Source organism: Chiloscyllium plagiosum, chromosome 1 (assembly GCF_004010195.1).
Source record: "Chiloscyllium plagiosum isolate BGI_BamShark_2017 chromosome 1, ASM401019v2, whole genome shotgun sequence".
Taxonomy (NCBI): Eukaryota; Metazoa; Chordata; class Chondrichthyes; order Orectolobiformes; family Hemiscylliidae; genus Chiloscyllium; species Chiloscyllium plagiosum.
Window position 1 is genome coordinate 63793899 of NC_057710.1, and position 21639 is coordinate 63815537.

The 21639-nt window shown below is 42.8% G+C and overlaps 1 protein-coding gene across 6 annotated transcripts in view; it reads right to left on the reverse strand.

Moving 5' to 3' along the window:
• LOC122549029 (potassium/sodium hyperpolarization-activated cyclic nucleotide-gated channel 1-like) overlaps positions 1-21639 on the reverse strand; it is a 278409-nt gene that overhangs the window by 135168 nt on the left and 121602 nt on the right. For all 6 annotated transcript variants that reach the window (XM_043688170.1, XM_043688180.1, XM_043688200.1 and 3 more), the window contains one exon: positions 17251-17469. In XM_043688170.1, coding sequence (XP_043544105.1) covers positions 17251-17469 — 219 coding nt within the window. The remainder of the gene's footprint in view (positions 1-17250; positions 17470-21639) is intronic.

A 21639-nucleotide genomic window follows, 5' to 3' on the forward strand; every position in this document is an offset into this window, starting at 1 on the left:
GTCAGCTTCCTAATGCACCTATATTCTCTCACCCTTTGAAAACATAAGTTAAAAATTACTGTTAGCAACACTAGTGGATGAATGATTTTGAATTTAAGACAAATATCTTCATTTATTTGTGAACAAATTATCTCTATTAAATAATCAGGTCGAATTTCATGGGTGCATAATATACATTGATCCATTATGTTTGGTAATTATTCTTTCTGCTGTAAAATAACAAAGTGAAATTGTCCTTTTCTTCTCTGAAAATCAAGAAAAATCACTAAATTAGGGAAATGGAGGGTTCAACAATGTTATATGGTTAAAAAGATTACTTTCTGCTGAGACAGTATATGCCAGTTGGAGCAGGACTGGACTGGAGCATTACAGTGCCTTGGGCCAAAGGGTGAAGCAAGGGGGAATTAGCCAGATTATTACTGAGATTATTATTGAGTAATTCCTGCAGGAAGGTGTACATGTGGGCACTGAATCAGAATCGGAGTGTGTCCAAATGTGATTATATAGCTTGCTAGCATTCATTACCTAAAGTTTCATACAAGAATAACTAACTGTGCCAGGTACTGGAAGGCAGACATCACACAAGGAGCTGTACTACAACAGGACTTGGGCTTTGACAAAAATGCAAGGGAAGCAGAGACAGTATCAGAAAATTTGAACATTTTAGGTCACATAACATCATATTTCATTCATTGAAACATCGCCCATGTGACAGTCACAGTGTAATAATCACTCATGTGATATTCTTTCTGCAATTCAGACCATCTCCAGGCCCTTTATTTTTATTTCTATATGCTGTCACACTTGTGGTGACAACGTGATTGCGAAAGGCTACTCATTCCCTGCTTTGGTACACAATGGCCATGGTGGACTGCCGTTGGGGTTTTCAGTTCATGAGGGCCATGTGAAAGATTGTCTTACCTGTATCTTTTCAGGAGAAACTCAATGACAAGGACTGCACTCAGCACATGTGGCTCTGACAGAGGTATCAAGAGCCCTTTGGTTGTGACCTTTCAGGCATCTTGAAGGAAACTCTCAGTGCCACCATCATTGTCCCTCTCTTTTCTGCATTTTCTGAACATTTAGCTGCAGTTAAATGTGTCATTCAGCCAGTAAGGAAACTCTCGGATCAAGGTTTTCTCAGATGATAAACACAGAAACCATTTCTGTGGGCCAGAATTTACTTTGCTTCATTCACTGTTGATTCTTAACAATGTTGGCCACTCTGCTACCAATATTCCGGGGGGGGGGGGGGGGGAGATTTGCTAATACTCTTTGGATGGGATTAAACTAATTCAGCCAGGGGATGGGAACCGAAATTGTAGTTCCGGTACACGAGAGGATGAGAGTAGTGAAGTCAGAACTAAAATTTTAAGATCACAAGAAGGCACCGGCAGACAAGACATTGGTTTGAAGTGTGTCTACTCCAATGCCAGGAGCATCTAGAATAAGGTGGGTGAACTTGCAACATGGTTTGGCACCTGGGATTTCAATGTTGTGGCCATTTTAGAGACATGGGTAGAGGAGGGATAAGAATGGTTATTGCAGGTTCCAGGATTTAGATGTTTCAGTAAGAACAGAGAAAATGGTAAGAGGGGGGTGGTGTGGCACTGTTAGTCAAGGACAGTATTGCAGAAAGGACGCTTGAGGGCTTGTCTACTGAGGTAGTATGGGCTGAGATTAGAAACAGGAAAGGAGATGTTGCCCTGTTGGGAGTTTTCCACAGGCCTCCAAATGGTTCCAAAGATGTAGAGGATAGGATAGGAGATAATCCTCAATAGGAGCAAGAGTGACAGGGTAGTTGTTATGGAGGACTTTAACTTTGCAAATATTGACTGGACATACTATCGTTCAAGTACTTTAGATGAGTCAGTTTTTGTCCAATGTGTGCAGGAGGGTTTCCTGACACAGTATGTAGACAGGCCAACAAAGGGTGAGGCCCCATTAGATTTGGTACTGTAATGAACCCAGCCAGGTATTAGATTTTTAGGTAGGTGAGCACTTTGGTGATAGTGACCACAATTCGGTTATATTTACTTTAGTGATGGAAAGGGATAGGTATATACAGCAGGGCAAGAGTTGGAGCTGGGTGAAAGGCAATTATGATGCAATTAGGCAAAATTTGGGATGCACAGGATGGGGAAGGAAATTGCAGGGCATGGCATAATAGAAATGTGGAGCTTATTCAAGGACCAGCTACTGCGGGTCCTTGATAAGTATGTACCGGTCAGGCAGGAAGGAAGTTGTCAAGCGCGGAAGCCATGGTTTACTAAGGAAGTTGAATCTCTTGTCAACAGGAAGAAGAAGGCTTATGTTAGGATGAGATGTGATGGATGAGTTAGGGCACTTAGAGTTACAAGTTAGTCAGGAAAGACCGAAAGAGAGAGCTAAGAAGAGCCAGGAGAGGAGATGAGAAGTCTTTGGCAAACCGGATCAAGGAAAAACCTAAAGCTTTCTATAGTTATATCAGGAATAAAAGAATGATGAGAATAAGATTAGGGCCAATCAAGCACAGTAGTGGGAAGTTGTGCATGGAGTCGGAGGAGATAGGAGAAGCGCTAAATGAATACTTTTCATCAGTATTCACACTAGAGAAAGACAATGTGGTCGAGGAGAATATAGGCTACTAGACTAGATGGGATTGAGGTGCATAAGGAGGAAGTGTTAGCAATTGTGGAAAGTGTAAAAATAGATAAGTCCCCTGGGCCAGACAGGAACCAGGGAGGAGATTGCTGAGCCTTTGGCTTTGATCTTTATGTCGCCATTGTCTACAGGAATAATGCCAGAAGACTGGGGGATAGAAAATGTTGTTCCCTTGTTCAAGAATGGGAGGAGAAACAACCCTGGAAGTTAAAGACTTGTGAGCTTTACTTCAGTTGTGGGTAAAGTGTTGGAAATGGTTATAAGAGATAGGATTCATAATCATCTAGAAAAAAATAAGTCAATTAGGGATAGTCAACACAGTTTTGTGAAGGCTAGGTCATGCTTCACAAACCTTATTGAGTTCTTTGAGAAGGTGACCAAATAGGTGGATGAGAGTAAAGTGATTGATGTGTGGCAAATGGAGTTTAATGCGGAAAAGCGTGAGGTGATTCACTTTGGAAGGAGTAACAGGAATGCAGAGTACCAGATTCTGGATTAGTGGTGCTGGAAGAGCACAGCAGTTCAGGCAGCATCCAAGGAGCTTCGAAATTGACGTTTCAGGCAAAAGCCCTTCACTTCTTGGTGGTTTAGATGAGCAGAGAGATCTGTGTCCAGGTACATAGATCCTTGAAAGTTGCCACCAAGGTTGATAGTGTTGTTAAGAAAGCATACGGTGTATTAGCTTCTATCAGTGGAGTAATTGAGTTTCGGAACCATGAGATCATGCTGTAGCTGTACAATACTCTGGTGCAGCCACATTCGGAATATTGCGTACAGTTCTGGTCACCACATTATAGGAAAGAATCAGAAGCTTTGGAAAGGGCTCAGAGGAGATTTACTCGAATGTTGCCTGGTATGGAGGGAAGGTCTTATGAGGAAAGGCATGGACTATTTTTTAAATGGTGAGCAAAGTCATAAAGCCAAAGTACAAAGGGATCTGGAAGTGCTAGTCCAGGATTCTCTAAAGGTTGATTTGCGGGTTGAGTCCATGATTAAGAAAGCAAATGTAATGTTATCATTTATCTCAAGAGGTTGGAATATAAAAAGCAGCGGTGTGCTTTTGAGACTTTATAAAGCTCTAGTTAGGCCCCATTTAGAATACTGTGTCCAATTTTGGGCCCCATGCCTCAGGAAAGACATACAGGCACTGGACCGTGTCCAGCGGAGATTCACATGGATGATCCCTGGAATGGTAGACATAAAATAAGATGGTCAGCTGAGGATCCTGGGTTTGTATTCATTAGAGTTTAGAAAGGTGAGGGCAGATCCAATAGAAACTTACAAGATAATGCATGGTTGGATTAGAAAGGTTGGAGGCTGGGAAGTTGTTTTGATTAGGCGGGGAGACTAGGACCCATGGGCATAGCCTTAAAATTATATGGGGTCAATTTATAATGGAAATGAGGCAACATTTCTTCAGCCAGAGTGTGGTGGGCCTGTGGAATTCATTGCCATGGAGCGCAGTGGAGGCCAGGATGTTGGGTGTCTTCAAGGCAGAGATTGATGAATTCTTGATCTCACAAGGAATTAAGGGCGACGGGGAGAGTGCGGGTAAGTGGAATTGAAACACCCAACAGCCATGATTAAATGGCGGAGTGGACTCAATGGGCTGAATAGCCTTGCTTCCACTCCTAGGTCTTATGGTCTTATGGTTCATGTGGACTTGAGGCTGTTTTCATTAGAGCAAGAAGTTTGAGAAGTGAAGTAATTGAGACATGTAAGATAATCAGGGGGTTAGATGAGTTGGACAGTGAGAGCCTTTTTTCTCAGATGCAATGGCTAGCATGAGGAGGCATAGCTTTAAATTGAGGGGTGATAGATTTAGGACTGATGTCAAAGGTAGTTTTGTAACTCAGAGAGTAGTAGGGGTGTGGAATGCACTGCCTGTAATAGTAATAGACTCGCCAACTTTAAGGGCATTTAAATGGTCATTGGATAGGCATATGGACAAGAATGGAATAGTGTAGGTTAGATGGGCTTCAGATTGGTTCCACAGGTTAGCGCAATATCGAGGGCCAAAGGGCCTGTAGTGCTTGGTAATGTTCTATATTCTTATAGAGGCTATTATGAATGCATATGACATAGCAATCATGACACAATTCCCAAAGATGCACTTCTCCATCTTCTGGGCACACTGCCCCTGGAAATTCTGACAGATTTTCCTCAAGTATCCTCTGTGTATGATCACTGAGAATCAACACCTGTGTCCTGCTGAGCATAGCTGAAAGTATTCTCAGAGATGGAGTCATTCCATAGCTGCTTCTGCTGTGTCTCATAGCCCCAACTCCTGCTTACATGTAATGTGCTGCTCACCATGTGCTTATCTATCTGGGCTGGTGGACACAATGAGATCTGGATCAGTGGTGCTGGGAGAGCACAGCAGTTCAGGCAGCATCCGGGCCTTTGCCCGAAACGTCGATTTCAAAGCTCCTCGGATGCTGCCTGAACTGCTGTGCTCTTCCAGCACCACTAATCCAGAATCTGGTTTCCAGCATCTGCAGTCATTGTTTTTACCACAATGAGATCTGTCTATCTAAGCAGGTAGAGCATCTGCAGAGATCATGGGACTGTCTCTCCTCAGAGTGATGCTCTTCTTCTGAGGACTGCATACTTTAATTTTATCTCCTTTATGGCTCTGCAATATTCCCATAGGTGATAAAAGACAAACATTAGAACTGCATGCAGTGAAACCAAGTTGGCATAATGCAAATTAAGACCATTAATGTACCAGCAATGTACTCTGCCCCTCCTGCCAATGAGAAAAGGCTGACAGATAGAAGTGTGAAGAACGAAGTGATACTGAGGATTGCAGTGAGACATTTGAAGAGAGTGGCTCTGGGCTGCTGGTGCACGCTGGCACTACCTGTTGAGATGGAAGCTAAGAGAAGGTAGAAAAAAAAGAAATTTATGTGACATCCAGCTTATGAAGCCCAGAGGTTTGCTGCACAAAGACTGCTAAGTAGTTGAGAGAATGATGGCTGTCTGTTGAGACGATAGGAGACTCATATTGTCAAACTTCAGGATGCTATTGAAACCTGTACATCACTGAGCCTGTTGATACATCCCACTCAGTTATTCACCTCCTGTGTAAGTTAACTGATGAAGCTGGCTGGTCTCCTGCCATTCTCTGGAGAGAACAGTACTCTGTGGGCACTGATTGCTTTCAGCCTTACCTCCAGCGACATGTTCATGAACTAAAAGCCAGCTTGACTACATAAACCATGCATTGCCTTCCTGTCTTCTGCCTGGCACTTGAGTGTACTGTAACACTCAGTGACACCATTGTGAGTGCTGCCCATGTCCCTCTTAAGCATTCCTGAATTAGCTACATCATCCTGTTCTCACTAATTGATCAGTGAATCTCGAGGTGGGATTTGAGAAAGAGCAACAAGAGGGCCACTTAATCAAGGCATTGGGTTCATAACCCACAAATCGATCTGCTGTTGCTCTAGGGATTAAAGCAGCAAGTTATTCCTACCTAGTGTTCCAATGCTGTTTTTGTCATATTCCAGTTAGACTGACCTTATGCCTGGCAATTTGGTTCCTGCAGTCACCACGTTTTGTTTAAAATTCTTCTGATATCCCTACACTATATCTATAATGGTTCAGTACCTTTCAGGAAAAAAAAAGCACTTCAGTTATTGGATGCCATCACAAAAAGTTAATAATGAGACAACAGGAGGAGCAGTGCAGCTGATGATTCTAAGGACAAGCAGCAACATGAGACATGGAAATAACTGCACAACCAGAATAATAAAGTAGAATGAATAAACAACAGTCAAAAATCACCAATATCACGAACAAGAGTATGGAACAAAGAATGTACTGCACAATTTCACGTTAGAAGAGCCACTTCTTAAAATATTTTTGTCAATGTAAACATATAATTTTTACCCAATGACATAAACAGCACTAAAAAAAATCTTTATTTCATTCCTAGATATTCTCTGGGCATTTTTATATTTCTTTCTGTTGGGAAACCATCAAGTATTTGAAGGAAATTGCCTCACTGTTAGGTTCGGATAAAAGACTTCCATTACATCAATAGGATGTGGGATCATGCATTACAGATACATGAGCTTTACTGCTTTCATGAGCAAAGGGACAAGCATTTCAGTCTTTCTTGGTTTACTAGAATCACAAGGTACAGATACTCAGCCCATTGTGTACAGTTACTGGGAGTATGAGTTATTTAATGCAGTTACTAATGTTTACTTAACAGGCTTGGAGTAGTTTAAAATCTGCTCTCAATTATAATTATGTCCCCACAACACTAACCACTGATGTTATTACAGCTTTGATGATGTGCTTTTACTTTTGTCAAATCACTTGAGTTGGCAACAAGTCCTGAATATTTTATCTCATTAACCTATATTAAATCAAAAACTGAGGAAGTAGTGAATAAATTATTTTAGACATAAATTTTACAATGCAAAATGTGTAACAAAATAGATTTTCAGCCCATCTCAAATATTTCAAATACAAATCATGTTTTCATTTCCAATGGTTATCAAATTATTGTTTTTTTCCAACATAATTGCTTGTAAGTTCAGAAATGTCTGTAGAGAATTCAACTCATTGTGCCTATTCCTACAGTATCAAATAAGAGAACAATTAATTCCAGTCCCATGTTTACGTCCATTCCTTAAAAGCTATTTTTAAAATAATTCTTAAATGTTTGGATTAACTCAGATTCAACAATAACTTAAGATAATTCTTCCCCAAACTATACAAAAAAACTTTTAACTTTCCCCTTTAAGTGTCTGCTCATTGTCTGCTTACATATCATGTTGCCTATTGAAGAAAATGGTTTCCACACTGATATTTCTTCATGTATTTCCATTTTCTATGGCAACATGACAGGGCAATATTAGAACTCTTTGAGATCCACAGTGAGGTCAAACAGGCTTGTGCTCTGGCATTGACATTCTATGGCATATTCTCTTTGCTGCTGTCTTATGATCACCTTCAGATCAGCTACAGAGGGTGTTTACTTGCATAACAGAATGGAAAGCTGGTTAACACTGCTCATCTTAAATCCACAACTCAAGTTCTCAGTGGAGATTTGCTCAATGCTGATGATGCTACGCTAATATTTCAAACTGAGGAGTACCTACTGCAGTAAATGCACATGCCCGCTCAGGCCTGTAAGTAGCTTGGTTTGATCATTAACATCAGGAAGACAAATAACATGGCTCAAGATGTTGTTTCATTCCATTGACAAATTGACAGCGGAGGTCATTGATAGCTTCACATATCTTGACTCTACAATCATCTGTAATCTGTCACTTGATGCTGAAATAAACACAGGGATTCCAAAAGTTTGCATCCATGCCAGATAAGAGGTTCTGGTACAACAGCAACCTGACTGAGAAGACCAAACTGTCAGCAAGCCTCCAGCACCTATGTTTCCTCTCACAATGACTTCAGAGCAACATTTTCTGTGATGTGGAGGTGCCAGTGTTGGACTGGGATGGACAAGGTCAGATGACACCAAATTGATGTCTAAAAGGTTTATTTGAAATCACAAGCTTTTAGGGCACTGCTCCTTCACCTGACGAAGAGACAGTGCTCTGAAAGCTTGAGATTTCAAATAAACCTGTCAGACTATAACCTGGTGTCATGTGACTTCTGACCTTTCAACATATGTGAGGCAACAGAACTAGCTCAACAGTTTCCAAACTCACTGTATCGGACATATTCCTGGTACCTATTGGCAGGTCAAGGTCATCAACTCAAAGGTTCTGGAGAGTGCTAATTCCAGCTGCATACACTCAGTACTAAACCAATGACTTTTGCATTAGCTCAGTTACATTCATGTGAGATAAGTGAGAGTCATATTCCCAAAGACCTTTCATAGGAAGAACTTTCCACAAAGTCATGCCCTGCTAGATGTCCATATCTTCACTACAATGACACCTAAGCAGGTTTTGGAGGTGAAGTGTATTGACTCCAACAACTGGGAGATAGTTGCTGAAGACTGTGGCCTTTGGAAGCTGACCATTTGGAAGAATGTTAGAGGTGAGCTGAAATGAACAGCTCAGTTGGCCAGGAAGAGAGTGCAGAGACATCAGAGTGCAGTGAATCATCCATCTCCCCAGCTGATTGCTTTCCTCTGCAGAAAATGTGGCAGACACTGATCTCCCAGAGTGCAAATTCTGCATCATACCATGCCAGGCCTAGCACACAGGTAGCCACTGATTGGCAAACATCATCTCACAGGGTGGAATACAGTCATTTGCCTAGTTACTAGCCCGTGGAAATAATTTTCCATTTTTTATTTCTCTAGCTTTTCAAAGTACAATTCCTTTGCCTGCAGCTTTGAGGTCCAGCTTATGCACTTACAAATGCTTGGGTGTGATATTTTTGGAAGTGTCTCTAGTGTTCACCTTGGACTAAGACGTTTTGGTTCAGTGCTCATGATTTATAACTGGTCTACACCAGTTCTGGTGAAAGTAGGCAGCAAGTATATTTGTCACCATCTGCCATTTACACAATGGCAGCATTGTGCCAAATAGCTCCCGTGCTTTCCACTGCCTCTGCGCTCAACAGTAATATGAGCGGCATGTGCTAATAACACACAGTGCTGCCAGTCTTCTGTTCTTAAAGGCAGTCTGTCTGACTTGAAGTGAAACTGCAAAATTAGCAAAAGCTGGTACTGAATACTTTTGCTGCAATTCTCAAGGGAAAACTCTAGAGCAGAGAGAGGGTCCCAGGGTCATGGATATTATGCTGAAGGCCTTCATGATGGAAGTGGACAGGAAGAAAGACACTTTAGATCAAAGGGATTGGAGGGCAGAATGTGGACAGGAAGCTCTCAGGATATAGTAGGAGTGCTGACCATGAAGGGCAATTCCTGGCAACTTTGAGCACAAGTAGCAATGTCACAAGAAAGTAATGACATCACATAGAAATCCATTGCATATCTTATTGTCTACACGACCAAGCTCTCATACTGCACACCACCATCACTCTATCCTCAGCATTCCCTGGCACTCAGGACTCAATACATAACACCCAGATACTTCACCATATCCTCAGCCACCTTCCAATGATGTCAGTAACACATCCACCACATTCTTTCTCTATATACTATTCAACCATGGTGAGTACATTGTTCAAACACAGTGCAATAACATCACAGAAGTTTTTTCCTCTCACTTGAAGGATAAGCTGACATACAAAGGAAGGAAGTATGGAGAATCAATCTCATAGCTGGCAAAGGGCATTGTGCAGATCCTTCCCTCTCTGTGTCCTCTGCTCCATCTCCCATCTGTAATGCAAACCAATGCCCTGCAAGTGTGGTTCTCAAAGCTGTGGGAGTCTTTCTGTGGATCAGTCACCTATTCCAGTGCCCTCCATGTGAGAAAGCAGCTATAATCCCTGCCAAATCCAGGAACTCACTACAATATCTCCAAAACACTTCTGTTACCTCTGGATATATTGGGTTTGATTTTCCAGGTAAGGGGTTTGGGTTTGGAATTAAATGAAGGTGATGATGGATTAGAATCCTGATTTTATTCCACTCTCTTCCTGGCTTGACAAGGCTGACTGAAGGCAATTGGGAAGCCCGATTTTGGACTTATACTCAATAGCTAAAATACTTAAAATGGCATTTGAAAATTCTATTAACCCTCAATTCTGGATTTCAGCTTCTGTAGCCCAACCTTCCATTTCTGATAAGGATCTAAAGCAGAAGCCACACCACCACCACTGATGTCTGGTCATCAGTGCGCCAAGTGGACAAAGTAGGCATACATTTCCTGTGGCTGTCAAAATGTTTGTCACTGAAGGGCTGCTCCCAATAAGTCCACTCCTGAATTTCTGCCACATGTTAAATGTTCTCTCATCCTGAAAGGAGAGAAAACAGATGTGTGAGTGTTCTCAATAGTTTGTGCATACAGGAAGGGACAGCAATGTTTATCCAGGGTGACTTTGAGGCAATGGAGAGAGAGAGAGAGAGAGAGCAAGAGCGAGAGAAAGAGAGAGAGAGCAACATAGTGAGTACGAGTGCAGGCTGTTCAGACATGAGCAGGTTGGAGGCAGGAATGAGTGGATCTGCATGATATGTTGTTCTGGGGAAAACTGTGGAGGGAACATTGGGCAAGACAGATTGTGGAGTTTGGCGTGGGAATGAGTTTGGCATTCGCTTTTCCTGCCTTCGTTTGGCCCTGGATGTTCTTTGTGATCTGAATCCGGTTTAAAATGAGCAAACCTCTATTTCTGACATTTTTGGTTCCTTCTGTGTTGCTTCATTGGAGAGACTGAATTGGGTGTATCTCTTTGCTGCTGCATCTCAAATCCTAAAGCAATGCCTCCAAACAGGAATGCGAGAATGGCGCAGTTGCCTTCACAGTCCGGTCATTGAAAAAGCCTCAAAAGCCTAAGAGCTGATGGGTCCTTGTAGCCTCCCCTTACAGTTCTTTTAGTTAGAAATCCTTTCTTTAATGGATTGATTGGTTTTCCTTCCTATCTCTCTTGTTTGGAGGGAAATTCAAAAGTTGAAAGCTGCTAATGCTGTGGATCAGCTAAAGATAAGTAAGCTGGCTTCCCAAATTACAAATGGTCCCACAATTCTAGTAGGGACTCAGTTTCCAAAATTCTGCCATTGCAGAGGTTCTTAAAATCACTTACAAGTTGGGTGATAGCTTTTAAGGTATCACCAGTGTTGGGCCCCTCTTGCAGCTGAATGCCTTTGTTGAGTGGTGTGTGAAATTACTCATCATGCCTCTGCCAAGTTGGATCTAGCCCCCTTCATGCTCCTTGACAATGACAGCAGCTGTCTGACCTGCCAACCAACTGAGCTAACCAGCTCTCTTCACATTGGATTGAACAAACAAAGGAAGAACAAAGGAAGTATCAAAATAAGAAAGGCCACTCCAATGCTTTACAGAACAACCAATAATGGATTAGCAAATTCAAAGATTCCACTGAATTGTTCACTCCTTCCTTTAGAATTGTAGGGGGCTGCTTTGGTTACTGTCCATCCCCACTTCCATTAGATTAAAGAACCGCCAGTTCAAACAACTTTCAAATCACAAACATTCTTACAATGTAAATGAGAAGTTGTAGACCAAACTGTCAAATTTGAATGGGATAATTAGTTCAATGGTAAACATAATAAACAGTTTGAACAACCCCTGTACTTTTCATTGAAGAAGACTTTGTTCCTTTGAAGTCCTCTCCTATTGGTCCCAAAACGCTGAAGAAGGCTGCTGTCTATGTTGAACCCTTGAGATGTTCACTGCTGGGGTTTCTGAATGCCCAGGGCTTGCCTACAGACTGCTGCATCTTGACTCTTTCTGGTGCACTTTGGCTGATGTGACTTGCTAAAACTCAGGGCAGGTATTGGGTAAGGGGATGACCCGCAGGAGATCCTGGGAGATGTCAATTGCCATTTTAACTGTCAGCAGTTTCAGCGCCAAGAATCAGTAAGCTCAGGGGAGGCTTGAAAGATTTTTTTTGTCGTTGTGAAGGTTCTTCTTGAGAGCATGAGAGCTCAAGTGCGAAAAAGAAAGTTTAGGTCTTCATTTCCCTGGGCTTCTTGCAGACACACCGGTTTGTCAGTTCCAATGACTGAAACAAATCTGCTTGATTCCTGGCCTCGCTATAAGATTAGATTTTCTACAGTATGGAAACAGGCCATTTGGCTCAACAAGTCCACACTGACTCTCTAAAGAGTAACCCACTCCCCTATATTTATCCCTGAGTAATGCACCTAACACTATGGGCAATTTAGCATGGCCAATTTACTAACCTGCACATCTTTGGACTGTGGGAGGAAACCAGAGCTCCCAGAGGAAACCCGTGCACACACGGGGAGAATGTGCAAACTCCACACAGACAGTTGCCTGAGGCAGGAACTGAATCCAGGTTCCTCTTTCATAAATAGGTCATTTGAACTGACAAAGTCATGGTACAATTTACATTTTGACATTCAGCCTTTTTAATGCCTGATACTTGCTTAATTGCTGAAAATCCTACTCATGTGCAGCTGAAGAGGCTTCTGCGTCCAATTCTTTTCACTTAATCATTAGATATGTAATCATTTCTTGTCCCGTGAGCACGTGTTCCTTTTCTAACTACAATAACTTCAGCTGTTCTTCAATGCCAGTTTTCAATCTGGGCCTGTATTTATTTATTTGCCTCAACTCATGAGGCAAAATACCAAGTAATAGATGCTACATCGCTAAAGAAAACAAGTCATTTGAGAAAAGCACTCCAGGAGAATCTGGAGGAACTATGTGAGGAGATCATTGAGGTCATTCTCGATGTCAGGAGCAATTGCTTGTATTTTCCAAAAATGCCCAGATGTCAATACAAGATTATTAGCAGGGAGCGATGAAAGAGCTATTAATGGCGATTATTGCATGTCGGCACCCTCATTAACTGGAAATGTCAGCTCATTAATCTACAACTATTAATTATACTGTGGGATTGATTAGAAATCAGGTACTGGAATTCTTGACATGCAAGTCAGAGTGGGTACTGGTGACTCCAGCTCAATCCCTACTCCTGGTTCGGCCGCATTTAGAATACTGTGTACAGTTCTGATCACCACATTGCAAAAGGATGTGAACGCTTTGGAGAGGGTGCAGAGAAGGTTTACGAAGATGTTGCCTGGTATGGAAGGTGCTAGCTATGAAAGGAGGTTGAGTAGGTTAGGTTTATTTTAGAAAAAAGGAGATTGAGGGGTGACCTCATTGAGGTTTACAAAATCATGAATAGTATACACAGGGTGGATAGAGACAAGCTTTTTCCCAGGGTGAAGGATTCAATAACGAGAAGTCATGCTTTCCAGGTGACAGGTGGAAAATTTAAGGGGGATACACACAGCAAGTACTTCACACAGAGGGTGATGGGAATTTGGAACATGTTGCCAGCAGAGTTGGTAGAGGCAGGCATGGTAGACTCATTTTAAGATGAGTCTGAACAGATGCATGAGTAGGTGGGGAGCAGAGGAATACAAATGCTTAGGAATTGACCGACAGATTTAGACAGTACATTTGGATCGGCTCAGGCTTGAAGGCCTGTTCCTGGGCTGTAGATTTTCTTTGTTCTTCTTAGTTTGTCCTCACCACCATCTTGGACACCCAGCACCAACATCACAAGCCATGGTCCAGGGACAGCTCTTACATGCAGCCCAATCCATGGACACTGGCATCCAACACCTGCCAGCCTCTCGACAACATCATGGCACACTCCAAACTACATAGCACTTTAGCACTTTAATGTTGCACTTCCAGGACTACTGCCAACTTTTACAACAATGCTGCTGCAATGACACTTTGCATATCCTTTCCACTCCTAGAGTGGACCAGGCTGCACCTCAGGGTTGCTGGCAGGCTCTCCAGTAATCACCCACCTTATTCCTACTTAAATACTAACAGCATCTCTGCCTTGTCTTGTCTTACAGGCACAAAGCCAGGCAGCTTGTCCTGCCACCATGTTATGTCAGTATCACACCTATACCATGTGCTGGCAGCTAATGCAGCAGAGTTACTGCATGTGCCTCAACCAAATAACCATGTCTCAAAGTTGGTGGGGAGTAGTGCTTAGTTGTGTCTAGGAAGACATCTCAATCAGTGGGTCCCAGGACAGTAAGTTAAGATCAAGTTCCAATATCAGTCCAGGTTCTTGAAAATGGTCTATCAGCAGTTTGAGGAGGTCAGGATTAGGACCTTCTCCTCGTAGGAACTGGGGACCTAAATGTAGGCCACACATAATCTATATTGATTCTCTCTGTCCTCATAGAGGGTGTCCTCTCCTGCTTTGAGAAAAGGGAAGGACTGAATGAGAAGAAAGAGGGTGGCACAACTGTTAGTCCTCATGAAAGTAGACGATCAGTGGTGAGGTGACCCAAGTGAGTGATAAGGAGTTGCAGAGGCCGTGCAGGTTTGGTAGTATGGAATGCTTAGATGGGTGAGAGTGAGTAGGGAAGATGCTGTATGCAATAGCGGGAGCAGTAGATCATGAGCCTTGGTGGGAGGTTGATGCAGTAACGGAGAAAGAGTGAGCGTGAAGTAACAGAGAGAAGATGGTGGCAGAGCAGAGAAGGTAATCAGCCTTCTTCCAGTGCTGGGCATTCTTCAAGACAGCTCAGCCCACAATGATCTCAGAGGAGGTGAGCAGAGGAGGTGAGGTGTTGTGGCCTTTTCCCCACTATTTGGGGAAAGGTCATCCCTCTTGTGCAACAATGTCGGTAAAGTACACGACTGTTTCAGACTGCCCGGGTGCACAATGGTCTTTTAAAGATGGTGTGAGGGATAACAATCTATTCCGCGATATCCCAGCAGTAGTCTCCGGCTACTAAGTGGCAAAAGCCAACTAGCTTTAGTCAAGAAGGGCACTATAGTGTTGTTGTAGGTAGTTACTGAGGTGATTGGGATGATGGCACAAGGAAACACTGAGCCTAACAGAGAGAAGCTCTCCATTAAATTCGACGTAAATGATACTTACCCAAGATATAGTATGATTCAGCCCCGTATGCTTAAAATAATATGGTATAAAATAATATTATGCATAATTTGTCAAGCAAGAGAACAAATTATTATTTTGAATATGTTCTTAACCAAAACCTTTTTGATCTACAGATGCACCAATTTAATTCAGCATTTCAATTCCTGTCATATTTTACCCTTTCACATCGGCACTAATGTTAACTGGGCTTGAATAATTTCTTTACAAAGACTTGTGATTTATTTTAATTCATGTTTATTAAGAACATCTGTTCTTCACTTACTGACAATTTAGACTGCAAATTCCAGTGGTGATATCCTTAATTTGTGGCTGATTTTGTCTAGACTACACCTAATTAGTAGTGGACTGTATGCATCAGAACTGGTGCAAATCATCTCGAAAGGGCTGTTCATCCAAATTTGTGAAAATAAGCATTTGTCAAAATTTGCTCATGTCAATTTAGCCATTCCCTGTGCCTGATTAAATCTAATTATTTTCAGGCAGTAGAGTAAGATTTTCCACTATATATAAGCAGTTTGTTTTGAAGGAATCTCTCAAGAATTATAAATTGTATGCCATTAGCAACAGTCATTTTTAGGCTAATTTTAGTTAACCACTTGTCAAATATCTCAGAGCAAACTCTTCAGAAAGTTCGCACAAACTTTGAACACTTACGGGCGAGAGACGTTGAGACAAGCCAGGAAATGGGAATCCTGCGCTAACTGACTAAGCGCCACATACGAACAACTCTGGTTCCTGCATGAATGCCGAAAACACTACAGCGGACAGCTGAAACTGACAACCGGAAGCGGCAGGGACAGGCCACTATAAACACCGGAGGAAACATCAAAGAAGCGCTTTGCAGGAGGCTCCCAAGCACTGATGATGCCGCCTAGCCAGGGGACGAAACGTTTGCAACAAAAACCTCCAGCTCGGCGAACAGAACCACAACAACGAGCACCCGAGCTACAAATCTTCGCACAAATTTCTTCAGAAAGTTTCTGACTGTGCACAAGCTGCTTTATGCTGTGACAATACTGAAGCAGAGGGAAATCAATAGAAAACCTCCAAAGGATTGAGTGATGAATGAGCGACAATTTGAATAGGTTACAATAGGCAATACTACACCATGTAGAACACATCATTCTCAAAATCCTGTAAGAATCCCAATGTTGGGAACATATTAAAGTGAAGGAACATGCTTCAACACTGAGTTCTGAGTCACAAACATAAATCTTGAAACAGGGGATAATCTATGCTGTGACCTCCAATAACTATTATTGGTTGCTGTGATTGCTTACTGAATACAGCCAGGGTACATTATTGAGATGTTTCAACAAGCACTCATCCAGCACTTAAGTACTATATGTTAAAACCACCTCACTTCTACTCCCACCTATTGACCCATCCTCCTGAAAGGAGAATTCCGCAGTCTTGCTTTGTTCCTTTTTCAATACAAAATGATGCAGTCATATTTGATACACTGAATTTGTTTTTGGTGAGGGATTGGTTAGCTCAATTGGTGGGACATCTGGTTTATCATGGGTTCAGCTCCAATAGCAGCTGAGGTTACCATGAAGGACTCTCCTTTTCAAGCTCCCTCCTTACCAGAGACACGTTGAAATACCACCAGTCAACTCTCTCTAATGAGAAAGCAGCTCTTTGATCTGATACCACTATGTCAACTTTATATCTTTACTGAATTTAAAGCATTTTATGATAATTGCATTTGTTTACCTTATGGAATAAGTCATGGTGATATTAAAAAAAACAAAGCATATGATGAATAATTCAAGTAAGCAGCAATGATGGAACTGATTTTATGTCTTGTTATGTGAAAATAAAGTACATGAAAACTCTCCAGTAGCACCACAGTCATCTTCCATTATCTGAGAGGGAAGTGGGAATGTGAGTGGAATATGGACCATTATTGGTTTCTATAATAAATGATAGTGAGGAATAAATGAGTATGCAGATTCCAGCATTATGAATTGCTATCAAATACATTGTGTGCCTGTCCCCTTGCGTGTCTGGGACTATACATGTCTGAATAACGAAAAACAACTACTCAATGTGGAGGTGCTTATGGGATTAACCATGACATTGTCTAATTACAAAACCATGTATGAGGATATGTTGAACACTTACCTTTTCCTGATACTGTCGTCTTGATGAATCTAATGACTGGATAAGAGCTGTCGCATGGCCAACAAACATTGCATAGCACGTGGCTCCCACTATCATGCTCAACATGGTTATCCAGAGATCAGACATAGACACTGGTGCCCGAGCTCCATAGCCTATGCAAAGCATATGGCTCATAGCTTTGAACAGTGCATATGAATATTGCATCCCCCATGAATCATTCTGCATAGAAAGAAAAAAACAGAATTAGCCAGTCAGCAAAACCTTCTGAAAGACTTCATTTTCTATTTTATTATTAGAAGTGTAATGGATCACTAGCTCCCGACACATCTAGCTGCTAACATTTCTTTCATGCCTGAGAGCAACTATCTGGTCTTCTGAGACTCTTACACTCTGCTCTGCTTTTCATTTTTGCTTATGATTCTGATTTTCAGAGAATAGTCTGTTAGTAACATTCTGCGTCCCACTTTTATTTCTTTAGTTCATATCTAATTTTTTTATTCTCTCTGCAAACCATTTGGTCTTCAATCTTTATACGGACTACCATCCAGCAAGCAAAATGTTGGATAAGACGTTAATTGGATAACTACCATAAATCTAATATCATATAGTTAATTAAATGAATAATGTAATGATACAAAATATAAGTAGGTGAGACATAAATATTCATATCATTCATAAATATATGAAAATATTATACATGTGCAGATGATAATTTAAAAATCTATGTATATGGAAAGTAGTATTGAAAATAAGTGATTCATTTGAAACAAATGATGAAACCTTATAGGAGCCTGAGAAACATGGGCAATGGCAAGATCTGAGGCAGAACAATGTAAGGAGTCTGGCGTGGCCTATCTTGACATTGGGAGTGACTATCAGTACTTTTTTAACACCTACTGAGGTCCATTCCTCACTGGGCAGCAGCCAGTTGCCTATTAAGAGGGGTTATTAAACACATTACTAATGGCAAGTTTTGTGTCATTAATATGCAGATTACTACTTTATCAAATGCGTTGACCAAGCTAGACAGTGAATGTTTGATAGGGGGATCAGGGCCAGTACCTGATGACTTCAGCTCACTCTTGTTGAGAGGGTCCTCCAAGGTAGGCCAGCAGGAGGCTGGAAGAACACAGCAAGCCAGGCAGCATCAGGAGGTGGAGAAGTTGCCATTTCAAGTGTAATCCTTCTTCAGGATTGGGGGTGGGGTTAAGGGGAGCTGGAGAAAAAGTTGAGGGGGGCAAGGGGGCAAGGGGGCAGACACACAGGGTGGTGAGTTGGGGATAGGTGAACACAGGTAGAGATTACAACCTGATTGGTCGATGGGAGAAATGAATTCTCGGGTTGGTAGCTAGAAAGAAGGGTCGATGGGAGGGGCTGGGAAGGGGCTCTAGGGAAGGGAAGGGAGGTTAATTGAAATTGGAGAACTCAGTATTGGGTCCTCTAGGCTGTAGGCTGCCCAGGCAGAAGATGAGGTGTTGTCCTTCCAATTTGCAGTCTGATTCACTGTAGCAATGGAGGAGGCAGAGGATGGTCATGTCGGAAAGGGAGTGGGAAGAGGAATTAAAATGGGTGGTGACTGGGATGTCCAGACAACCTGGTGGGCCCGGCTGAGCAAAACATGCTCTGAGTTTACATTTGGTCTCCTCAACTTAGAGAAGACCACATCAGCAGCATCAGATACAGTAAACTAGGTTGGAGGAGAGGCAGGTGAACATCTGAATCACCTGGAAAGAATGCTAGGGGCCCTGGATGTAGGTGACGGGGGTGGTGTGCCAGCAGATTTTGCAACTTTTACTGTTGCAGGGGAAGTTACCTAGGTGTTGGGGGGAAGGGTGTGTGTTGGTGGGGAGAGTGGCACGAACCAAGTATTGGCAAAGGGAACGATCCATGCAGAAGGCAGAGAGGGGTGGGGAAGGGAAGATGATTTTGTTGTTGGGGTCTAATTGGAGTTGACGGAAGTGTTTAAGGACGATGCATTGGATGTGGAGTCTGGTAGGGTGGTAGACGAGGACAAGAGGGACCCTGTTTTTATTGCATTTCGGAGGGGTTTAGAGCAGTGGAACGGGGAGTGGAGGAGATGTGGTGGAGGGCTGTGTGGTTGACAGAGGGTGAAAAGCACATTGTTCACAACAGGTGGGCATTTGGGATGCTCGCAAATGAAATATCGCCTCGTCTGAGCAGATGTGACAGAGGTGGAGAAATTGAGAGAACGGAATGGAGTTCTTGCAGGATACTGGGTGGGAGGGGGTTTAGTCCAGGTAGTTATGGGAGTCTGTGGGTTTAATAATAAACATTCATCTGGAGACTGTTACTGGAGATGGAAATGGAGGGGGAAAAAAGGAGAGGTAGGTGTCCAAGATGGACAAAGTGAATTTGAAGGCAGGTGGAAGTTGTGATGAACTGCTCCAGTTCAGCCTGGATGCAGGACGCTGCACTGATGCAGTCATCGATATAATGGCTGAAGAGTTGGGACGCAGCTCCTGTGTAGGTACTGAAGAGGGACTGTTCAACATAGCCGACCAAGAAGCGTGCATTACTAGGGCCCACCCAAGTTCCCATGCCCACCCCTTGGATTTGGAGGACATGGGAAAAGTTAAACGAAAAATTATTAAGAATGAGGACTAGCTTGGCAAGGCAGAGGAGGGTATTGGTGGAGGGAGTTTTTGGTGGTCCTCCATGTTGGATATTGGGCACCAGTGTCGCAAGGCATGCTCTGTGGGCACCAAGCAGACACACACTCCATGTCTATGGACATCGGCATAAAACATGTTGCAGCCTCCAAGGGCCCTCATCTATGATCCACTTCAATGCTGCACCTCAGGCTATACTGGCAAATGTCATTGTAATGCTGTAGCAAGGACAATGTGCATTCAGGGACATGCACACCACTCACGGACTGAACCAGGCTGCATCTGCAGGTATCTTCACTCACTGTCATAGTGCTCACTCATCCTTAGCCTATCTGGATGTCCACAGCAATTTGCCTTGTATTGCCTTATTTTCTCATTTTGTTCTTCGCTTCCTCCGCCAGAGGTACTAGTTTCATATTAATTTTGTCTTGCGTTGCTATGTAGCACAGACACAAAGACTTGCCATAGCTGTCAGCAGGCCTCAGTCAAGTCTGGCACAATAAGCTAAGGGCAGCCTCCAATTCCAGTTCAGCGGCTTAGACTCAGTCAGTCAGAGGCAGGATATTCTCCACACAGGGGAGGTGAATGTAGAGCAGCCTACCACCCATCTTGAATCTTTCTGCCCTACTGTGCAATGCTTTCATCCTGGAGTAAGAGGGAGTCAGTATTAAGAAAGATCAAAGTGGGTGGCGTAGCCATGAGGAGGTTACCTGAGACAGTGAGTAGGCAGTGCAAAGGGTATGCAAGGTTAGTGGTGTCAGTGGGCAGGTGACAGTGAGTGAAAAAAGATGCTGAATGCAATAACGAGATTTCTGAGCCTTGGTGGGAGCTGGGTATGACATTAGAGACAAAGTGAATGTAAAGTATCAGAGAAAAGATGGTGGCATTTACATGGCAAAGTGAAGAAGGTCATTGACCTTCTTTCTACATTACTGTGCTTTTCTCCAGATGAATGAAACTGCACTGACTCAGCTGGAAACTTCGGACCAGGCAGGAATGGTTTGGTACAGTGACCTTCCCTGTGTTGCTGAGGGAAGAGGACACCCTGTATCCACACCACCCATGCAGCAGGAACTCCAGGTCCCTGCCCATAAAGATGGGAGCCACTTCTCCATTGTCTGCCATGTCCAGGGAAAATGTCAGGAATCTGTGCACATCAGTCAGAGGAAAGGTGGCAAGCAGGTAGTCAGAATAACCTTAAAGTGCACCTCACTCAACAACCAGCTTTCTGTGTTGAAAAACAATGGGAGTGATGGCTCCTCTGAGGCGTACAGTCACAGTTGTATGTGCAAATTGGAAGGAGCACAAGCTATAGTGGTAGTAGACTCAACAGTGAGGGTTACAGACAGGGACTTCTGCAGCTGTAGACTGATTTCTCAAAAGTGCCAGTGTCAAGGACATAATTGAACAGCTGCAAGGCATTTTGAAGCATTGGGGGTGGTGGGGGTGTGAGGAACAGTCAGGAACTGTGATTCACATTGTGACCAATAACACAGGGAGAAAGAGAGATGACATCCTGTGACAAGGATCTAAGGAGCCAGGTGGCAGACTGAAAAGCAGGATCTTCAATGTTGTAATCTCTGGGTTACTCCCAGTGCCATATGCTCGTGCATAAAGGAACAGAGAGAGAGAATGGGTGAATGTGTGGCTGAAGCGTTGGTGGAGGATGGATGTTTTAAGCGATATCTTTGAAGGATCCTCAAATAAGGTCATGTGTATAGACCCTCAAAACAAAAAAGGGCATTCAAAATACTGGAGT